Below are 22,840 nucleotides of genomic sequence, written 5' to 3' on the forward strand. Positions count from 1 at the left end.
ACCATTCGCCATGTGTTGGCTTCAACTGCTGAAGTTACTAAGTGTACTGTAGCTTTAAAATCCACTAACTGCGTATTAAAAGAACTCATATGGACTACATAATTTCCAAGGACAATGATTATCACACTTCATCAAGACTTTTAAAACAAAATAAGAATTAAGAGGGAGAATCTGACCTTCAGCTGGGTTGCCTTGCAGGAAATCTCCAGAGACAAATCAACTCTGGATGAAGGTAAAATAAAATAAAAAAAACGGGCAGTCTCAAGCAAGCCATCATACTAATGTCTTTCACACTGCATTCCTTGTTCATTAACATACAAATTTTGGAGTGCATGGAGCATGGAGCATGGAGTGATCACCTACCTTAATTTTGGAGCACCACGACGTCTCACAGAGTAGATGAAACTAGCCAATAATGATCATGATTCACGCTTGAGGAAAAATAGTGACAGTGCACAGCTGAAGATTACGAGATAATGTCTTGTTTACTTCCGCAAGTCGACTAAACCAGTAATCTCCCTTCTAAATACACCATTAAGAGAAATGCGAGTACAGGACCATATTAATAATTGCTACTGTTGGGTTTGCACTGCAGCAATTCAAATATCCACTCAATTGATGTACTTGTTTATCGGATTAATACATTAATACATCATTGAATTGAATGCTCTGAGGTAACGGTCTTAATTAGTAATAAAAACTGATGACGAGAGGTCTCGCTTTCCACACGGGGTCCATTTAGGTCTTGGTCTAGACACAAAAAAGGGGGAATCACTGATGAGCAAATAACAGTTAGTTGAAATGAGCTGTGGGAAAACACATCCAGTCATTCGGCTCTGTTGAGTGAGGAAAGTGCACATATTCAAAATGCAAAACATCAGCTTTCCAACTTCAAATGGTTAGGCTAATGAATCAAATAAAAGTGTTTTCAGAAGCATTTGGAAAAATAAATGTGTTCAATCTGAACGATATGTGCTGTGACACAGTAGATATGAGTGTCGTGAATATAAAATATTTCCCGATCTGCCTCGAGTGAAAGCGGTGTGCCTCCGCTCGCTTTCCCAGAGTGCTTCTTGAAGGCAATAATGTTTACCAGTGCAAATAAACAAATATTCAAAAATACCTGCAATGGTGAAGTCTATTTAAAACATATTTTCTAACTTTGTGAGCAGAATGCTGCCAGGGGCAAAATGGGGATGTGAAGCACATTGGTGGTGGAGATGGGACCGTAAAAAATCTGCATACATTTTTAAGCTGGCAATCATGAAAGCACTGGAAGGGAAACAATGTCCCTGTCCCTGCACTACGAGGTACAAATCACTCGGTGACTCATCGCTTAAACACTGAAGTATACTGGAATAAAAGACCCAACCCCCATCACAAACACACAACATGTGACCTTCACTGCTTGATGCTTGGCTTGTGTCTAAAGAAACACTCAGTGCCCGTCCAGTGAACAATAATGCAACACTCTAATGATTCTGTGTAAATCAGGTTTCTAAAAAAACATCTATAAAAAGTGACAAAAATCTTACAAGACATAACAAATAAATTATAACATACATTTTGTAACAGTAAGCTACTTCAATTAAATTAATTACACCGTTCAAAAAAATAATTAAGCACATTTATACTCAAGAAAACAGCCAAGAAAACAGCTATTGTTGCATACAATTTCTTTATATTAAATTATAAATAAAATGATAATGATAAATGAAAAAAAAAAAAAAAAAAAAAAAAAAAAAAATATATATATATATATATATATATATATATATATATATATATATATATATATATATATATATATATATATATATATATATTTAAATAAATATATATATATTTGTGCTGTCAAATGATTAATTGCATCCATTATATATTTTTAATATATAAACATAACATATTTTTCTTGAATATATACATGCATTTGTTTGTTTTTATTTGCACGTAATAAATCTACACAGTACACACTATATATTAATGTATAACTATATTATTTAAACAAATCATTTATTTTGGATGCAATTAATCATGATTAAAAGTTTGACAGCACTAAATAAAATATAATATTTAAATATATAAATGAATATACATTTAAATAACGTGTGTGTGTGTGTGAGTTTAAATGAATAATACAATTTTTGTAAATTAATACTTTTGCAAATATTGTTTTATTGTTATAATAACATTTTAATTATTGAGAATTTAGATATTTAACTTTTTCTAATTAAAATTTGATTAATACTAAATAATACATATATATTGTTGCATAAATTATATAATATATAATTATATTTTTCATTATCATTTATTAAACTATATTTATAAATATATATTTAAATACAAATGCCAATTCTATGTTCTATCTATTTTAATTAAATTATAATAAAAAAATGATATTGCTATATTGTTTATATTTTATTACATTTTAATAAAATACTTAATAATAATTCATACACACACACACACACACACAGTACTATCTATAGTACAGACCAAAAGTTTGGACACACTTTCTCATTCAAAGAGTTTTATTTATTTTCATGACTATGAAAATTGTAGATTCACACTGAAGGCATCAAAACTATGAATTAACACATGTGGAATTATATACATAACAAAAAAGTGTGAAACAACTGAAAATATATCACATTGTAGGTTCTTCAAAGTAGCCGCCTTTTGCTTTGATTACTGCTTTGCACACTCTTGGCATTCTCTTGATGAGCTTCAAGAGGTAGTCACCTGAAATGGTCTTCCAACAGTCTTGAAGGAGTTCCCCGAGAGATGTTTAGCACTTGTTGGCCCTTTTGCCTTCTGTCTGCGGTCCAGCTCACCCCTAAACCATCTCGATTGGGTTCAGGTCCGGTGACTGTGGAGGCCAGGTCATCTGGCGCAGCACCCCATCACTCTCCTTCTTGGTCAAATAGCCCTTGATGCCTTCAGTGTAACTCTACAATTTTCATAGTCATGAAAATAAAGAAAACTCCACACACACACACACACACACAAACTATATATATTTTACTATATATACTTTGAGTTGACATTACACTAACTTAAATGGACTGACCGGTTGTGTTTGGTGATAATACAGTAGCTGGATCAATTTATGCACATTGTAAGCCTACTCATATGCTATTCTAGGCTTTCGGTTTCAAAAGTGTCCTTCAAAGCAATTTGCATCTCTAACTCGCATCTAATGGAATTTCAGAAAGTAATATAATTAGTTCTAATCCTCAACACCAAGTCGGATTTTCCACAAGATTTCCACCTTCTTTCAACTACTTGCCAGATGGCCTTGAATGCGTAATGTATTATAATGCATGATAAAATATACAGCTTTAGACACATCCATATTTCACTGTACATTAAATATTTGTGGGTGGATCTGATTGTTGTTGTAGCCACAAGAAAAATATAACCGGCCTCAGATGGATCATCAATCTCCTATAACTACCCATAACTTCTGGATCGAAGGAGGCCATTTTCCTTCATCACAAAACATTAGAGTGCCCAAAGAAAGAAAGAAAGAAAATAATAAAACATAAACGTAATAAGTATAGAAGTGTGCTAGTTATGATATCATCTAAAAATAGTAATTAAAGAAGGTGGATGTTTGTGAAATTTAATCGAATGTGACCTTAACTTTATTACAAGGTCATACAGTTTCAATGAACAACCATTAGTGAGGGAGCTTGCTCTTTAAAATTTGTTTAAGAATAAAAAATGAAAAGCATTTTGAGCTTTAAATCCGCCCTACGGTTTAACAGCTACTAACATTTTTGTCACTCGTGCTCGTTTTCTCTTTCCCAGAAGATAACAGCAGGTCTTAGAACAAGATGGTCTCATGGTCCATCAAGCTTCAACCAGACCACCATGAAACCCACCCCAGCTCGGACTTTAATCACTAATAACGGTATATGGCTTAGGAAACCAGTGTCATATCTGAGGTAACGAGTACAAATGTCATTTGATCATTATTAATCAATGTCTAAAGAAAGAAGCATCTTTTCAAAGCTCAGTAATATCAGTAGAACACATTGAAATAGAGATATTCAGCAGGATAAAGTGGTTTACTTCGCCCTCTTTTGGCAGCGACTGGGAATTTTTCATATTTTGAGACACTCAGACTTTAACCTCAAGAGATAAACACTGAGGCACTGGATGTTCTGCAGAAAACCCTAAACAAGTCTGAGATAAATGGTCTGACACACAAATTGGATTTTTATGTTTTGCTCTCTTGGTTTTTCGCCGTACCTGCATCAGAAGACAAACACAAAGCACTAAAACTCTCAAATGCATCTTTGCAGTTTATTTGTATATCAGTTTACAATTCACTGCACGTCCACACATTCATATGGACAATCTGTGTCTGAATCCATGGCACACTTATTAAACAAAGGCAACTTGTGCTGTGATGGGTGTTACAATCAAACACAGAGTGAATATGATCCTTGTTGATCATGAAGTTCATGCAAAAACAAGATTCTTTATGTGGTGCAGATGGATAAAGACAAACACAAACTTGGTTGCGGCATTCATTAAAACATGAACAACTGCATAGGACATCTCAAGCTAATGTGCACAGTCATGCTGACGATAACAGGAATGTCTTGCACTTAAACTAAGACTTAGCAATGCATGTAGTGTACTTACAAAAGATATTGCTCCAAAATCCATTAATGCTGTAACATAATGAGGCGTGACAACCTTTCAGCTCCTCCAACATAATTAACAACTCATCCCTTTATACTCGAGTGCACACGTTTCTCTCAAATCAATGTTTCAACAACAAACTCACTGTCTTTATACCCAAAAGCATTCAAAACATTTAAAAAGAAGTGCAAAATGTATGTCTCCTGTGTAACTGGATACATTGCATTTTGCATTTTGAAACAAAGGACACTCTGATGTTCTCAAATAAAACCAAAAACCTGTTTTTGAAGGGGGGGGGGGGTAATCTGAAATGTTACTCAGATGTAGTTGTGCCGAAATGTCAACATGGCTCATAACCATGACACGAAGTCCAAGCGTCAGTTGATTTAGGAATAGAAAACGGTAGATAAACCAAAAATCTGCCTGTGTATCACTATATCAAAAACGGTCACGAATTCAAAAAACACTCCGAGTCTGATTTTCCAGCCAAAATGGATGAGTACAGCACATTTCTAAACAGAGAGGCCATCAATCTCCCTCTGTAGCTGAATATGATAGAGTAGTTACAGCTGACGTGTGGGTTATACAACCAGTCATACTGCGAGAGAGAGTCCATGGGTAGAGAATCAATCAGCCCAATGAGTAGTGCAAGCTTTTCCAAAAGCACTGGAGTATACTGGAAAATATCAATCATCTACACTTACAAAAAGCACCAAGGGGAAAAACAAAAAAACAACACAATCCACAGTTCAAAACATGCAAATGCATAAAATGAATTGACACTTGTTGATATTGTAGTTAAAACCACTATATGTGGCATTTGTTAAAGGCACCTAGTGTTAAACTGATCAAGCATCCCACAGGAAAAGATCAATTCATCATTCAGAGTTTTGAGAAATCTGGGAAGGCACTATCTGTATCAGAAATGTCCCTTAATACCTTGCATATCCAGCAAATATTCTTGGCATGTGAAGTTTAAACAAACACAGTTTCATGTGTTTGAAAGTGCCAAGCTATTTGTGGTAGAAGTAAAACCTGAACTGAAGTGTACACGAAACCAAATTGCTCAAAAAAAGGAAAAGAAATATATTAATCTTAAAAGCACAGTATATGAGGTTGCTGCATTTTTGGTGTACATGCATGCTTCAGTGATAGCTGCAAACTGCTCCTCCAGACCCTCCTGCTCCTCAAACACAGAGCGGATTGTTCTTTCACACTTCCTCGTAGAAGGCCATCTGAGCCATGTAGGCAGAATTTCTCTGCAACAGACAGACCCGGCAGAATAAGAACACTGTTACAGTCTTTTGAGGAATGCAAAGTATTTCATGATGGCAACTGGCAACATCTTCTGCAGATTAAATTCGATTCAAACATTCATGGAATTTGACAGCAAAGATCCACTTTGTGGTTCAGTGAACCTTTACCAAGTAGCCAAATTTCTATTCTTATTTATTTGCATATTTATAATAAATAAATATATAAAAATATAAATATTTTTAAACATAATTGCAGCCTTGGTGAGCATAAAAGACATAATTTAATGCTGTGTGACAACAAAACTGTGTTTATATCAGTAAGGTCAAAAGATTTTTGTGTTTTCTTAACGCTTATTTAATTTAATAAAATGCTGTAAAAACATTGCCAGATATTACATTTTAAAATAAATGTTTTCTATTTATATATATATTAAAATTATAATATATTATTATTCTATCATAGCAAACTGCATTTTCAGCATCATTACTCCAGTCTTTAGTGTCACATGATCCTTCAAAATCATTCTAATAGCCTGATTTAGGGCTCATTTCTTATTTTTATTTTATTTGTTAAAAACCATCAATTTTTTCATAATTGTCTGATGAACGGAAATGACAAAAGAGCAACAATTATTTGAAATATAATTTGTTATAACATTATGAAAGTCTTGACTTCTAAAACATTTAATGCCCCCTTGCTGAATAAATCCTACTGAGCCCAAACTTCTTATTGGTTGGTTTAGTTATTTCTACAAGAAATTAAATCCCAAAATGTTTGATATTTGACATAACCATCTATCAAAGCCTGTTTTCCAATAAACTAGTTGTGGTGATCATTCATCATGTCTGAGTGTTTCTTACATTGCTGTGAGGAACATAAGGAGGTTCAGCGTAACTCCTGAGACTGTAGAGTCCAGCCTGTTGCTGCTCTTCCAGCTTCAAGGATTCAATCTCGGATTTGAGCTCCTTCAGCTGGTCTTGAAGATGTTTGCTCTTCTCCATGTACTCTAGCCTGACACACACACACACACGTCGTCAGCAGTGTATATTCAGCTTTAGTTTTCAATAGTTATTCAGATAGAATGTGACCAAGTGCGTACCGTTCTCTCTCAATCTCCATGGAAAGTCTTTTCATATCCGAGTCCTTGAAGTCCATTCTGGTGGAGCTGCTCACATCTGGACTCTCTGGCCCGGTGGGTGGAGGAGGGCTGGAGTATGCTGCTATTAACTGAGTGCGTGACAAAAAACATGTTTTTAAAGCATGATAAGTGTGATAGACAGCAGAATACTTCTCGAACATGTCATAGCAGGCGTTACAGGGTATGTTGATTTGGTGATTTCCAGGAGTTTCTGCTTTGCCCTCCGTTCTGCATCTTTAGCCTCATTCAGATCCTGTTTCAGGTGGTCTGCCTCCTTCAGTCTGAACCAAGACAATTAAAAGTCTCTGTAATACTTGATTCTGGTTGGACAATCACAGTATTTTGATAGAATTACAGCATTGTGTGTGTGTGTGTGTGTATAAAACATTTAGCTGTGAAATAAGCATCCAGAATTGTCACTGGTGCAGACATCTCTACTGGCCCACCTCCTCTCCGACTGCTCTACAAGCTTAACTGCCAGTTGTTCTGCTTCTCTCATCTTCTGCTCCATCAGTCTCTTCTCCTCTTTGGTTTTGAGGGCTGTGACCTCCAGCCTCTGCCTCTCCTGTTCTGCTTCAGCTGCTTTGTGGGCCAGTAGTTTGGCCTCCTCCTCTGCGATCTGGGCTTTCTCTGCCAGAAGGTCGGCCGTCTCCTCGGAGCGCAGCTGCAGAAAGGGAGACAGATAAGAAAGGCTTACCGGATCAGGCTCAGGGAGTCTCAGAGCATGGATGGAATTCTAATAGGAGTCCAGGACAATAGTTTGGACCTTAATAGCTCTGCAGTTCATCTCAAATTTACGTCTGGACCACATACTTTTATACTGCTGGGGCTATGAGGACATATATTACAAGCTGGCAGGGGAAAGAGAGTAAACTATTTGGCATCACTCAATTTCAAGCTTGGCAAAACCCTCACTAGAGCTTCATTGGCCATTCGAGCCTCGTCCTGTAGCTGGAACAGACGACGCTCCATGTCTTCTTTCGCTCGCTCCGCTTCCTCTCTCATCTGCTTCTCCCGTGCAAGAATCTGACGCTCAACCTAAACACACACACACACACACACACACACACACATATAAGACAATGGAAGAGATCTTGAATAAGATAATACTAAAAACATTTAAAACAAATCTGATTAAATCATGTACATGTTATTTTTTAAAGAAATTGCTTATGGTCTCCAAAGCTGCATTTATTTGGTCAATAATACAGTTAAAAGTGAATTACAATAATATTTCACAAACTATTTTCTATTTCTTTGATGGCAAAGGTGAATTTTCAACATTCATTATTCCAAATAGCTGTGCTGCCAAATATTTGTTTGGAAACAAATTATGTTTTCTTTTATGAATAGCAAATAAATAAATAAAAAACAGCATTAATTGAAAGAGAAATATTTAAAACATTATAATTCTCTTTATGGTCACTTATGATCAGTTAAAAGCATCCTTGCAGACTGAAAATATCAATGTCTATTAAATTAAATTTACAATATAATTTAAATTAAAAGGTTCTATTATTATTACAAATTTACTGACCCCAAACTTTTGAACAATAGTGTACTCTATTCTGTCCATACTGAAGATAAACCTTTGAGTTAGTATTTAATGCCTCAGTGTGATTATATAACGCTTAGAGGTGTATTATTGATTATATTTAATGAATGCTCGATTACCATAATAAACATTAAATGAATAATTCAAGAGAATTCAAGAAAACAATTCATAAGATATGTAAAGCCACAAAGTTTTCGCATAAATGATTAAGATTAATGACAATAAACATTAAACTAACGAACGGTAGTGAAAAATGACAGACCTTTTTCCTGGCCTTCTCCTCTTTGGCCTGAGCCTTCATCTGTTGGACCTCGATGGAATCCACCTTCCTCCTCCTCATAAACAGGTCGTGGTTCCCAATACACAGCTGTAAGATCTAATTCATACAAATGACATTAGCAACTGTTTTGAAACACTTGATTACAGAAACACTTCTAGAAGTAACTTACCAGTTTGTTAACTCTGAGCTGAGAAGAGTAGAATTTAAAAACGTCCTTTTTCTTCTCCAATGGTTTGATAGTAAACTGAGAAGACACACCGATTCTGTATTATTAGTTAATAATTAGGCTATAATAATGAATATTGTCATTTAATGTTTGCTGTTTTATTGTAAGGTGTCCCTGAATGTCATGTAAGGTGCCTATAAATAAAAATGTAAATTAAATTAATAATATTTTTGGTCCTGTCTCAACCTCTTTCTCGCTGTAGGAGATGTTTCGGATTCCACTCCAGGGGAAGGATTTGTTGGGGCTGAGTTTGTTGTTGGGGCTGTAGATGTGAAGACCCTGAGCATCAACTCCAAGAAGCAGCTCTGTGTCCCTCTTATTTTGCTGTGAAATTTAATTAATCATTTATAATTCATCAACTATAATTTGGTGGTAACTACATGCAAGAACCATTAAAAATATACAGAGAAAAATGCGACCATTCCAACTTATCTTTTTTTTTTCAGTTAATTTTTTTTTTTTAAAACAAAAATATTTTTTAATTAATTACTCTTTTTTTTTTTTTTTTTTTGAATTCTCAAAATATAAAAAGGAACTGTGAACCGCACTATAAATTGAGTTCAACAGAGGTTAGCTTTCTCTCAACAAGTGTACAATAAAGGAATATTTTAAGAAATTTAAATAGAGACTTACTGTAATAGAAAAGTAACTAACTCCATACATCTCTAGATCCTGTGCTATTTTTAGATACTCCATCTCAGCATCATCCCTACAAACACAAACCAGATGTAGTGTGTCTTTTACATCCAGGCAATTTCCATGGACGCCACAGGATATGCACAGTCTTACCTTGTGATATTTCTGTGTTCAGCATACCAAGCTGTTATCTTCTCTTCCCACATGTCTGCTGTCATCTGGTACTGCATCAGCACCTGGACAATAAAGCACAGAAATCAAACACACAAGACATGTTAACGAATGCAAATGCTAGAGATTTATAAATGAATGAACCCATTCTCAGGTGGTACAGTCATTACTCACTCTTTTGGGCAAAAGTTCATCTTGAGCTAAAAACCCTGGCTTGTGAAAGTTTGGATCATAGTCCCCATACTGAAGAAAGGAAGACAGACAGGAAGTATTTAACAGACAATATATAACTAAATGCATCCTCAAACTCATATGGAGACCTACCTTGGCTTGAACAGCATACGACGCCAAAAGAACAGAGGCTTCTGGAGAGCAAAATATCTCCTCATCTAGTATCTGCTTTTTGACCTTGGTAAAGACAAGGGAAGCGTTTTCAATTCAACTTTAGGAGACCTTTTCTCAAAGAAAACAAGATCAATCATTGCAAAACACCAATAGAGGTTTCTGCAGAGCGGAAAAGACCATCGCGGACAAAAATCATGCCAGATTCACAAGAACAACTCCCACATACTTGTAAGAAGAAGAGGTGCTGAGTAATTTCCTGAACGAGCTCATCCTCCACTTTCTCGGGAAAGAATTTGGCGAGAAAATGAAATGTTATCGGAGAGTCCTTTGGAACTTCTTGATCCAAAACCTAGATGGGTTTAAAAATCCAACAAACTTATCAGAGCAATTCTTACTTTACTAAATAAAGCTCTCGGTACTAGCTCTAAACTGCTGTCACGTCTCACCCGTTTATCAGGCTTCAGCCAGGCATAGGTGTCTTTCACTGTGTATCGAAGACCAAAGAACCACGTTTCCCTCAAACCAATGGTCCGGCACACCAGGTCAAACAAATCTTTCCCTTTCCATTTGACCTATAAGACACAAATAAACATAAAAAGATGATAATACAGGCAGACAGGAACCAAAACACATAGTTTTGTATGCTCGTATATGTTTACCTCACAACTGAACTCCATTTCAGCATCCATGGTGCCGACTTTGACTTTAAAAGTCTTTGGCTGCTTCTTTTTTAGACCCAAAATCGACATTGTGACTTCTTAAGCACCTGAAAAAACAAAGAATAACTCTGAAAGTCAAGAATATTTAACGCATTTTCAAGTAAACATTTATTCATAAAAGCATTTGCGCAGCAGAGGAAATATACTCTACTAGTTAAAAATAAATGAAGGCAGAACAATTCATAGTTTCAGATAAATTTTATAAAATATACATGTAAAACAGTTAATTAAATACTTTATATAACGGTGTCTCCTTTGCATTATCGTAAGTGCAGCATGCATCTATCTTTACTAACACAGTTCACATGGCGGATGAATGGAGGCAGACGACCACAGGTAGGTCGCACACACGTTAATCATTATTAACATACATTCTGGTAAATTAAAGACTTCTGTCCATTTTTAAGGAAAACATTATCGGTTTTCATGTTTTTTTTTTTGAGTCGTACACAGTCTGTCATGTTATAGCGAGCCAGCAATAAGTAAGTTATACGACTTAACAAAGCTTTAGATTTTTTAAACCTAACATGAAACATTAAGCGAGCGTATTTTCTCCGTTTGAAGCGGCGAAATGTCTGATTAAACTGTAGAGAAACTATCTGCAAATATATCTTGAAAGATTTAGGAATGAAACAAGCTAAATATCAATCAGTTACCTTTAATAGGTTCTGTGCTGAAACAGGCCCGATCCACGGCCAGGAGTTTACAGTCTCTCCGCTAAACCACAACAACAACGCACACCGGATTTGGTTTGTTCCCCTACATGGAGATCACTATAAAGCAGTCGAAACGTGTTTAAAACTCTTTAAAAGCGTCCATTTTCTTATTAAACCGTCAGCTGGTCGGTTGTGGAATATAAATCTGATGTTATCTTGGGTAGAATGTGTTGGATAGGGAGCTTGGAATACTTTGTTGTTGATTTTCTTTGCCGCCATCTACTGGAAAGACGAAGAATATCAATTTAAAGGTGCACTGTGTAATTTTAGCGGCATCTACCGGTGAGCTTGCTAAATACAACACGCTCACCCCTCCCTTCAGAGAAGCTAGGTGGCCGACACAGGTAAATATGTCGTCGATAAAGACAGCAGTGAGCAATGAGATTTCTTTATTCAATAAATCAATGTTATTCCGATTATGGTGCACATCCATTAATCCTTTAAGTGAGTCAAAAAGAAAACTTTCACAATGCTCAGTACTGTGTTACTTTTGCCATTTAGATCACATCTGTGACTATTTATTACAATAAATGTAGTTTTCATCCGAAAACTCCTAATAGGGTTGATGTTTAATGTTTTGCTAATACAGAACATTACTGCTTAAAAGCTTTTTTTTATGTTTTTTTTTTTTTGGTTTCTTATTTATTTGAATAAAATACAGTAAAACTGTGATTTGCTATTAGAATTTAAATTATATATATATATATATGTAATTATATATATATGTAATTGACTTCTGCAATGGCAAAGCTGAAATTCAGTCTCACATGATTTTTTATTACAATCAAAGTCAAAAAATTGTTGTGCCACCTAATTGTTTTTGTGGAAACATACATTTTCAGGATTCTTTGATGAATAAAATGTAATAAAAACAAAGTTTGAAATAGAAATATTTTGTGAAATAAAAAAACCCCACATATTTCCTGTCACTTTTAATCAATTTAATCTGTCCTTCCTGAATCAAATAATTAATTAATTTAAATAAAATTGTAAAGCAACTCAGTTTGAATGGACAAGTGAATTGTCATAGATTAAACAATGACTGTTCTAAATTCTTGACTTTACGTATGTTGTCAATATTCCATATTCATTTCTGATTTACTGTATAAAGCCAATGCAGACATCAAAACTAGAAACAGCAGTAAGTGCATTCACATGGAGTTTAAAAATTGCTTTAAGTACTCAGACTTCAGCTAAAAGCTAAAAAGGTCATTTCTGGCACTGTTTGTAACTGGGCAAATGTTACATCATCTTACATTAATGAACCAAGCTTGCAAGGTTTAATTTGTGTCCTTTCCACTTTCGTATTGTTCCTACATCTCTGGTTTAATAAGTATAGCTGGTGTTAATGTTAAAAAAGAAACCATCATCACTGAGGATCAGAATGTGGAGCAGAACTCTCAAACTAGCACTTGATCTGCATTATCTCAGCAGTACAGCAGGTTTTAGTGAACCTGAGCTCACTGCAGATCTTCTTAAGATGAAACTTTGCACTTTTTGCACATATTATCACACATTTAAGCTGAGCACGCTTCAGCACGGACAGCATGAGTGTCACATCCCGTTTATCTTGTATGAATAGGGCTCCACAGGGTTCTGTCCTCAGCATGTTGTCATTTAAACATGATACAGCACAAGAACAGCGAAACAGCTTACAGACTGTGTCTTGGGTTCAATGCTGGGGGAGTATAGAGTGATTGACTTGTGTGAGTTGCACTCGAGCGAATCTTGGCTGAGGGTCGGCAGGGGAAAGATTGAGGCATTCTCAAGCCTGACTGTCACATAAGCCACAAACTCACTACTTCTTAAAATCTTACGCAAGACTTGACCTCTCAGTTTACGGCACAAGTTAATGCAATTTTTGTTAAAGGGATAGTTCACCACAAAATTAAAATTCTCTCAATATTTTCTCACCCTTGTGTTGTTTCAGTGCTATTTTTTTCAATGATAAATAAACATTTCAAACGTGATCTGTAGAGCAGTTTGTCCGTTTAAGGCTACTGTAGAAACATGATGGAGACTTTGATGTGAGGGACCCCGTGGTGTATGTAGATAGAAATAATATATAATAGCTCGATCTAAGGCAATAAAAACATAATGGTTCATTAAAGAAAGGTCTTTATACACCTCTGAAAACATAGTTATATATAAATTGTATTCCATTTGTTTAACTAGATCGTTGTCAATATTACACATGAAATAATGCACACATAAGAGACTACTGCTGAAGAAATTTTTTATTAAAAAAAGTAAGTTTATTAAGTCTAATGGTTTTTTGTAAATATGTGAGATGAGGTTTATATATCTGCATGTAGATGTGTATTTATGAATGTATATATGCATGATTTTATCCGCATGCAATCTACAGTACAGTACAGTATAAGTGAAGTGACATTCAGCCAAGTATGGTGACCCGTACTCAGAATTCGTGCTCTGCATTTAACCCATCCAAAGTGCACACACACAGCAAGTGAACACACACACACACACACACACTCGGAATAGTAGGCAGCCATTTATGCAGCTGCGCCGGGGAGCAGTTGGGGTTCGGTGCCCTGCTCAAGGACACCTCAGTCGTGGTAGTGCCAGAGATTCGAACCCTCAACCCTTGGGTTAGGAGTCAAACTCTTTAACCACTTGGCCACAACTTCCCCTATATATATATATATATATATATATATATATATATATATATATATATATATATATATATATATATATATATATATATATATATATATATATATATATATATATATACACACATACATACATACATACATACATACATACATACATACACACACACACACACATGTGTACATATACCTATGTTTCACCTATGTTTACATGTGTGTACATATACCTTTTATATAAACTTCATATAAATATATGGACCTGTAAAGTGGTAATAAAAATATTCTCTGAGAAATTACCCTAAATAATACCTGGATCTGTGTAATTTTTCATAAAGGAATGGCAAACAGCAGTCGGACCTTTTCTGATGTGAGGAATGTGATCCTATCGGCCCATAAAAACTCAGGGGCCCAAGATAAGGTTGGCTTCTATGATACCTGGGCTGAAAACTATGAGCAGGTAAACTTTGGGCTTCAGTACTTTTCCAAGCACTTTTTCCAGTAAAACTATTTTCATCTGTAATTTGCTTTCTCAGGATGTAGCTCTGCTGGATTACCGTGCCCCCCTGTTGGCAGCTGAGTGTGTGAGCTCATTTTTCAGAGGTGACAGAGAGAAGGCCACTGTCCTGGATGTGGCCTGTGGAACAGGCCTAGTCTCTGCACATGTAAACATTGCTTTATTTGAATTCTAGTGGGCACAAGACAACATGATAAACCCGGTAAAGCAAAAGAGTGATGTTTTTTTCCCAATCCCGTTTGTTTGAGGAAAGCTGAAGAAAATGGGGTTTCGTCATTTTGTCGGAATAGATGGAAGTTTGAAGATGCTGGAGTTGGCAAAGAAAACTGGACTTTATCAGCAGCTTTCACGATGCCTGCTCGGTCAAGACGAAATTCCTGTTAAATCCGGTAACCATGCTGTGGACTTTAATGCTTTTACTGTCAAAATGTAATCTGTGTTTTCTTATCAGAAATGCCTGTTTTGGATATCATGTTGCAATTTCAGACTGTTGTAATAAAGATAACCAGTTACAGAGTTATTTTTTAAAAGAATTTGCTAGTTCAATAGGAGTAGAATACACATTTTGATTCACCCATGTTTTGGGTGTTATAACTTATAACCTGTATCATAAAACATGCCTTTTTTCTCCTTTGTCTCAGAAACATATGATATTGTTATAATTGTTGGAGCTCTAAGTGTTGGGCAGGTGCCTTTAACAGTCATCAGAGAACTCTGGGATGCTACAAAACCAGGTAACTTGTACATTTTACAGCTCCATCCATGCCTCTGCAGGCCATATACACAGACAGGAAGGCAACAAGGCACACTTTAATACAATGATCCTATCACGTTTCTCATGTATTCTTCACTGCCTGTGGTATCGTTGGTGGTCAGTTTGTGTGTAAATGTACATTTTTTCAACAACTTTTTCCACTTTTGATGTAATTTAGAAATTTGATGTAAAGAAATTAGTATTGTAGTAATTTGATATTTCCTTATTTATCACAAAAGCTCTTTTTAATTAGTTGTACATAATTAAACTATTATGCTGCCTCAGAGGCCCATCCAAAATCGGTTTCCTGCTCAAATCACAGCATGCAATCCCTGCCTAAGCTTTCAGACAGCCCACAGTGTTACTATTCATGTATGTTGTGGTTTTATTCATGTGATGTCATTGTTTTACTTTTGGATGCATACAGAACATGTACATTTCCTGAACACCATCGTTCTCTGTAACAGGTGGCTATGTGTGCATGACTACAAGAGGGAACACTGATAACCGGGAGTACAAGGCTGAGCTGGAGCAAATGATCAGGGCACTCGAGGACGAGCAGAAATGGAGCCGTGTGACTGTAGTTGAGGTGGAGGAGTGGGAGAAGGCCGTTTCAGAACAGGACAGCGGGTACATTCCTGGAGCCATTTATGTGTATCAAAAAGTTTTTAAATGCAGTCCATGATTTTAGGACCACACAAGGGAAACCAATGACCAAATATGATCAATAATCCATGCATGCAGGTAATCTAAAGAGTTGTTATTCCACCAGCAGGTGGTGGTATTTTTTCAGAAATGATAGTAAGATATATATATATATAATTCCTCCAGAGAAGCAGCTGACAAGAGAAAAGCGCAAACATGATCTAATTGTTTGTTTTGGCACCAAATTATTTCTCCTGGCACTGGTACACAGTGCATCCTTTTGAAAAACGTTAAGGTTTTTGTTCAAGTAAAGACCATGAACCTAAAGGATTTTGTGAGAAAATGTCTAAGGTGTGAGGTTACAATTCTACCATTCCCCAGTTACGTCTAACCTTTCGGTTTGCCACTCCTCGATACTTCCGACCGCTACACTTTTGAAACTGTTGGTTTTGCTGGTGTCATGTGACAAAAATAAATAAATAAAGCATACAAACAGATAGAGTGTGTACTATGAATAAGGTTATTTAACAATAACATTTCCAGGTTAAAATGGCATTATACCGTATGTGATTAAATAAACACCAATACCTAACAGCAAACATTAGAATACATGTGATTTTGTGTCATTTAGAATATTTCAGAGAGAGAGAGATAGGTAATATGTAAGTAAATTAACACATTCCAAAAGAACACAGTGTAGATATAAAATTTTTATTAGTTTGTAATTCCTTCCATAAACATTCAGACAGGTTCACAGTGTTCTGACTAAACAAATATTACAAGGGCATTTGCAAAGGCATTCAGGTAAGTGTTGACCATACTTCATAACTTTTAACAGTTAATTCGATTTAAATTTCAAGCCAAATGGATAAACATTGAGATTTTTATTTTGGTTTTATCTCTACAGCTTAAGCTTCACTACAGTACATTCTTTTGAACTCTTTTTAAACACTCTGTGCCTCGACAAAATGCAAAGCACTTCCTTGAGGTGATACTTTCTGTTAAACCGGTTTGGCCTGGATCTGCCGTTTCATTCAGTGCTCGAGCTGACATACATGAAAGGGTAACAATGAAGAGAGTGTTCTTATCCCTCCAGTAACATTTGAACCAAACAATTGTCCATCTCTGAAAGACCACCTGTGTGGCCAAGATCATAGCAGTGCTTTTATATGCCTGTTTTCAACTAGAAATATGTTCATTCTGGTTCATTCAACAGGAAAACAACATATTATTTGAATTAAACTTGCAAATTTCCATATGTCTGTTGAAGCGGCGCCAGCTTTTTTTTTACCCTACAAAAGAAAACTGTGCTAAGTACAGTGCATAGTATTATAGGAAACAAAAAATCTACTTAGAATCATGAACATACATTAAATGTACACACATTAAAGACATAAAATGTATGGAAGCTATTCAAATTAACTATAAAATGAACTATAAAGTTACAGTGCAAATCTTCATTGCGATCAGCTGCACTTCGAGTGCCTTAAATTTTCTCTAAAAAAAAAAAAAATCTGAATTGACTTAGTGAGATCTTTATCGGTTTTATATAATAGTAAGGTTCAGCCACTAACATATTCTTCATTTTATCACACATTCTTCATATTCACAGTGTTATGGCAGATATATGACTGTCCAAGTGCATGTAAGTCCTTCATTCAACGCAAATTTAGCAGTTTCTAGGTGTCTCCTTATTCAAATGTATGTCTTGGGAGCATCTTCAGTCTCACTAGGTTCAGAAGCAGCCAGTGTCTGATCCAAACCATCATCAATCAGCTGGGATTTAGTCGACTCCCCCTTGTCCCACTCAGACTCTGACATCAATTCGGCTCTGGCAAGCTGAGACTTTGTAGTTGACGGCCTGCTCTGGCAGGAGCCCAGAGAAGGAGGTCTGCCCTGATTCAAAGGAGCTTTCTGACTCCACTGGGACCTCACAGATGGAGCGCCACTCTGCAATGACCTCACAGAGATGGGACGCATCCTCTGGGAGCCCATTCTGCTGGACCCTGCCTGTGAAGAGCGCACGATCAGGTACTTCACAGAACGGCCACTATCGTCTTCAGTTTTTTCTTTGCAGATAGTGGTGCAGAGCATTCCTCCACCCAAAATGAGGACAATGGATGCACCCCAACCAACATAAATGGCACCACCGATCTCCCTTCGCTGCGAATCGGCCATCTGTGGGTTGTAAAATGCTCTCACCACAATGCCAGCCGACCAGGAGACGGGGATCAGGCAGAGAACTCCAGCGACAATCAACGTGACACCAGCTGTTGTGGCGATCCTGGCTTTGGATCTTTTGGATCGGTCCATGAAGATGGTGCACTTTCCTCCGATGAAGGCTAAAACAAGGCCCACTGCTCCCAAAAGGATCGCCATCACTGTGAGGGCCCGAGCCGCCTGCAGATCCGTGCCTAGCGCGAGCATGGATTCGTACGGTTTGCACTGCATTTGGCCTGTGCTTTGGATCACGCAACTCATCCAAATGCCCTCCCACATGATCTCTGAGGTTACAATGGTGGTTCCAACGAAGGCTGTCACGCGCCACATTGGCATGATGCAGGACAGGAGGGCTCCCACCCATCCCAGTAGGCCCAAGGCGCTCGCTAACATGTGCATGCCTAGAGAAGACATCTCGCTGAAATTCAGTTATCCACAGCTACACTAAGGCCTCTTCTTGCCAGTTAAAGCCTTTTTGGAGGCCTTGTGGTGTTTCCTTCTTCACTCATTCCTGCTTCAGCTCCGCTTTCACTCTGGTGACAGTGATGATGTGTTTATAGGTTAAAAAGAGCGAGAATGACTGAGGAGGCGTGTGCAGTTCAACAGACTGCCTCCATTAGTCCGCACGCTACCGGACTAACCAGATTCCTTCTTCTGGCCATGGACTATATGGGCGGGTCATGTTAAAAGAGGTAGATGGACTACTGTTGAGTTGAGAATTTGAATTGCAGTCTTCTAAAAAAGGGCTCAGGTGTTTGTGCGTCACTTGTATTTAGGTATCCATATGCAGTTTCGAAGATCTGACCACAATGGCAGCCTCTATATCTGATGCCATAATAGTTTTTACTATATAAATGTGAAAAATTAAAATCTGTCATCGTTTTCTAAATGTATGATGTTTCTGTTCAACATAATAAAATTAATTTTAGAAGAATGTTTGTTCCCAAACAGATTTGACTTCATAGATGTCTCTCAAAATATCATTATCAATACTAAGAAAGAAATTCACAGAGGTTTGGAACGATATAAGGGCTTTATATAATTCATAATTCAATTTTGAATGAACTATGCCTTTTGAATGATAGATTGTGCTACTATACTGCCATTCATATATAATCCACATATAATGGAAGACAAGTGTTGTAACTAATTTAAAGGACTAAAAAGTAGGTTTATACATTTTGAAAGCTAATGATTTGTGAATGCCGAACAGGATTGTGACTGTGTTTACAGTCTTGCTATTCACCTGTTTTCTAGATGATTAAACATGAGTCACATAGCATTTATTTGAAATATTTCTTAGGTCTTAAAACAATATTGAAGAGAATGCTATATTCACTCATTACATAAAGATTTTGTTGTCGTCATATCTAAAGGTTGAAACACTAGTTGTGAGTCAGTCATTGTGTGGAAAATACCTGGTTGGTTTCAATCAAATAAATGGAGGCTTGGTGAAAGTGAAGTGACATTCAGCCAAGTATGGTGACCCATACTCAGAATTTGTGCTCTGCATTTAACCCATCCGAAATGCACACACACAGAGCAGTGAACACACACACACACACTGTGAGCACACACCCGGAGCAGTGGGCAGCCATTTATGCTGCGGCGCCCGGGGAGCAGTTGGGGGTTCGATGCCTTGCTCAAGGGCACCTAAGTCGTGGTATTGAAGGTGGAGAGAGAGCTGTTCATGCACTACCCCCACCCACAATTCCGTCCGGCCCAAGACTAGAACCCACAACCCTTCGATTGGGAGTCCAACCCTCTAACCATTAGGCCACGAACATAAGAGACTCCTTTTAAAAAACACACCAACATACCGACCCCAAACTTTTGAACACTGGTTTATATTATGTGAGTAATGAATGAAAGACAAAATAAAAGTATTTTGAACACTCAGTGCTATTTGTTGTCAAATTCAACATAACTTTGATTGTAACTTATAGTTAGCAAGTTGACTATAAGGCTGTAAAACACTACATAATTTTTAAAATGGGAAAATATTTTTAAATGCTAGGCAACTTTGTAAATGATTGTAAAGGAAAAAACAGGCATCATAAAGTCCTACCAAATGACTGAGGATCACACACTACCAGTCATACCAATTGTTGATAGCATACGTAGTGTTAACCAGTACAAAATACAAATCATGGCAAAAATCTGCTGCAAAATTCACTGCATTCAATCTTACATCACTTCCTGAATTCCATAAATATATATATAAAAAATGCTGATAATACAAATAGTATTGTAATATTTTTAATTTAATATGGCATATTGTGTAGGAATCCCTCAACGTAAAACAAAATATGTAGCAAAAAATTATGTTATTGTGAGTCACTTATAGAAGTGAATGAAAATGCTGTAGTTTGCAAAAAGAATGCTGATTCTGCATGGTCCGAGTCAGTCGTTGTGTGGAAAATATACCTACCAGAAAAAATATAAGGTCAGTTTCTTCATGATGCAATCTTAAGCATGTGGGACTATACACGCAGTCACAAATTTTGAGTGTGATAACAATTTTTATTAAGTATACATTGCTACATGTCATATGATTAATGGTTTTAATATGAGGTGAAACTATGAGAATCAGTTTAATGACAAGATTTTCCAAATTAGCAACAAAAAAATGCTATCAATGATTGGCTTACAATTTAATAACAAAATGAAAAATATGTATTATTACACTACTGTTAAAAAAAGCATTAATTTTTAATTAATTAATTACATTTATTTAGCAACAAACACTTTAAAACAATCAAAAGTGACAGTGAAGACATTTCTAATGTTATAAAAGGTTTCTTTTCTTTTGAACTTTCCTTTTATCAAAGGATCATTAATCTTATTTTCTATTTTGCTAAAAATTCATTAGAATCAATATTTCACTGCATTACAGTTTTTGATCAAATAAATGGAGGCTTGGTGAACATAAGAGACTTCTTTTAAAAAACATACCAACAAATCGACCCCAAACTTTTGAACACTGGTTTATATTAAGTGAGTAATAAATGAAAGACAAAATAAAAGTATTTTGAACAGTGCTATTTGTTGTCAAATTCAACATGATTTTTTTGTGCTGAGACAAAACTTCTGGGGCAAAGAGGGTCTCAGTGATACAACAGCGATGGAAGTGACCAAACATTTCAGAAGCACTTGAAAATACATGAAATGCATGAAAATACATACTTTTATCTGCACATTTCTTCAATTAATATACCATGAAAATATTTTTAATGTGTATTGCATATCTGTTTTGTGGCAATGCACATCCCATTACTTATCAAGAAATGCTTTTCATTTTAATTTCTTACTGTTGTGTAAATCAGAACATCTTAGGCTTACTGTAATTTGTTTAATCAGTCCTCTGTTTTTATTCATGAGCTTTGCTGCTGTCCTCAGACCTGGCATTTGAATACATCACATTATAGTGATCATCCTCACGCGGTGGGCACGAGCTGCAGAGGAGACTTCCACCCAGAAGTAGCAAACCTGCAGAAGCCCAGCCAATGTAAAGCGAAACCCCAAGGTCCCTCTTCTGAGCTCCCATCAACAAAGGGTTGGAGACATCCATGATTATGGTATTCGCGGACCAGCAGACAGGGATGAGGACAAGAAGTCCAGCAACGATGAAGATGACACCACTGGCGATAGCGACCTTCGCTTTAGATGCCTTGTCTTTAACAAAGTTGGTGCACTTTCCTCCTATGATGCTCAGGATGATTCCAAACACCCCAGCAATGATGGCGATGATCACCAAGGCTCTGGCACTCCGCAGATCTTGAGGAAGTGCCAGCAGAGAGTCATAGACCCTACACTGCATCTGTCCTGTGCTATGAATCAGGCAGGTCATCCATAAACCTTCCCAAACGATCACTGCGGTCACAATGTTGGCTCCAATGAAGCCAGTCACCTTCCAGCAGGGCAAGCCACAGATGACGATGCTTCCCAAGAAGCCGACCGTAGCCAGGCAGATTCCCAAGATTTGACGTCCCGTAGATGACATGTTGCTTTACTTGTTGCCTTGAAGGAATGAATACAGGAAGTCGTTCTCCCCAACAGCTGTTAGTATATGTCTTTGTAACCCTCTCTTATTGTTAGGACTGTAAAGATTGGGGGGGGGGGGGGGACTAGTTTTAAGTTAAGTTCCCTCCTACTACTGATCATGGCAAATGTTTAGCCAAAGCTGTCAAACTACTTTTGTTCAAATGGACCCGCAGGACCCAAGTTGGAAGTGTTTTGTTTAAAAGGGGTCATATGATGCTTTTTTAAAAATCATTATTTGGTGTATTTGGTGTAACAGAATAAGTTGACATGCTTTGAAATTACCATCAGTGCAAGCCCAAAAGGGGAACAGAGATATGTGACA

At 36.6% G+C, this 22,840-nt stretch overlaps 3 protein-coding genes across 3 annotated transcripts; 1 reads left to right on the top strand and 2 right to left on the bottom strand.

The window, feature by feature from the left end:
• Nucleotides 1-4,295: 4,295 nt before the first annotated feature.
• Nucleotides 4,296-11,929, bottom strand: LOC127986386 (merlin). Its single transcript, XM_052588627.1, has 17 exons — nucleotides 11,643-11,929; nucleotides 10,927-11,033; nucleotides 10,714-10,839; nucleotides 10,494-10,616; nucleotides 10,247-10,330; nucleotides 10,097-10,165; nucleotides 9,905-9,987; nucleotides 9,749-9,824; nucleotides 9,302-9,439; nucleotides 9,059-9,133; nucleotides 8,872-8,985; nucleotides 7,970-8,092; nucleotides 7,501-7,718; nucleotides 7,233-7,335; nucleotides 7,016-7,143; nucleotides 6,777-6,927; nucleotides 4,296-5,918 (listed from the first exon to the last, which is right to left on the bottom strand). Exons 2-17 carry the CDS (start codon nucleotides 11,014-11,016, stop codon nucleotides 5,871-5,873), a joined length of 1,749 nt encoding a protein of 582 aa, XP_052444587.1. The 5' UTR covers nucleotides 11,017-11,033; nucleotides 11,643-11,929; the 3' UTR covers nucleotides 4,296-5,870.
• Nucleotides 11,257-16,753, top strand: LOC127986387 (methyltransferase-like protein 27). The gene is made up of 6 exons (XM_052588628.1): nucleotides 11,257-11,322; nucleotides 14,677-14,798; nucleotides 14,875-15,003; nucleotides 15,109-15,244; nucleotides 15,497-15,589; nucleotides 16,077-16,753. The coding sequence occupies exons 1-6, from the start codon at nucleotides 11,292-11,294 to the stop codon at nucleotides 16,292-16,294; spliced, it is 729 nt and encodes a 242-aa protein (XP_052444588.1). The 5' UTR covers nucleotides 11,257-11,291; the 3' UTR covers nucleotides 16,295-16,753.
• A 258-nt stretch (nucleotides 16,754-17,011) lies between these two features.
• On the bottom strand, nucleotides 17,012-22,550 carry LOC127986396 (uncharacterized). Its single transcript, XM_052588638.1, has 3 exons — nucleotides 21,995-22,550; nucleotides 19,706-19,708; nucleotides 17,012-18,888 (listed from the first exon to the last, which is right to left on the bottom strand). Exons 1-3 carry the CDS (start codon nucleotides 22,475-22,477, stop codon nucleotides 17,950-17,952), a joined length of 1,425 nt encoding a protein of 474 aa, XP_052444598.1. The 5' UTR covers nucleotides 22,478-22,550; the 3' UTR covers nucleotides 17,012-17,949.
• Between the last annotated feature and the right edge of the window lie 290 nt (nucleotides 22,551-22,840).

The sequence above is a fragment of the Carassius gibelio genome, chromosome B21 (assembly GCF_023724105.1).
Source record: "Carassius gibelio isolate Cgi1373 ecotype wild population from Czech Republic chromosome B21, carGib1.2-hapl.c, whole genome shotgun sequence".
Lineage (NCBI taxonomy): Eukaryota > Metazoa > Chordata > Actinopteri > Cypriniformes > Cyprinidae > Carassius > Carassius gibelio.

Coding starts and splice junctions, on each gene's coding strand:
- LOC127986387 (XM_052588628.1), top strand. CDS start 11,292: ATGGCGGATGAATGGAGGCAGACGACCACAG. Junction 15,004..15,108: donor CAGGCCTAGTCTCTGCACAT/GTAAACATTGCT, acceptor GTTTGAGGAAAG/CTGAAGAAAATGGGGTTTCG. Junction 15,245..15,496: donor CGAAATTCCTGTTAAATCCG/GTAACCATGCTG, acceptor CCTTTGTCTCAG/AAACATATGATATTGTTATA.
- LOC127986386 (XM_052588627.1), bottom strand. CDS start 11,016: ATGTCGATTTTGGGTCTAAAAAAGAAGCAGCCAAAGACTTTTAAAGTC. Junction 9,825..9,904: donor GAACACAGAAATATCACAAG/GTAAGACTGTGC, acceptor TTGTGTTTGTAG/GGATGATGCTGAGATGGAGT. Junction 7,719..7,969: donor GAATGGCCAATGAAGCTCTA/GTGAGGGTTTTG, acceptor CCCTTTCTGCAG/CTGCGCTCCGAGGAGACGGC.
- LOC127986396 (XM_052588638.1), bottom strand. CDS start 22,477: ATGTCATCTACGGGACGTCAAATCTTGGGAATCTGCCTGGCTACGGTC.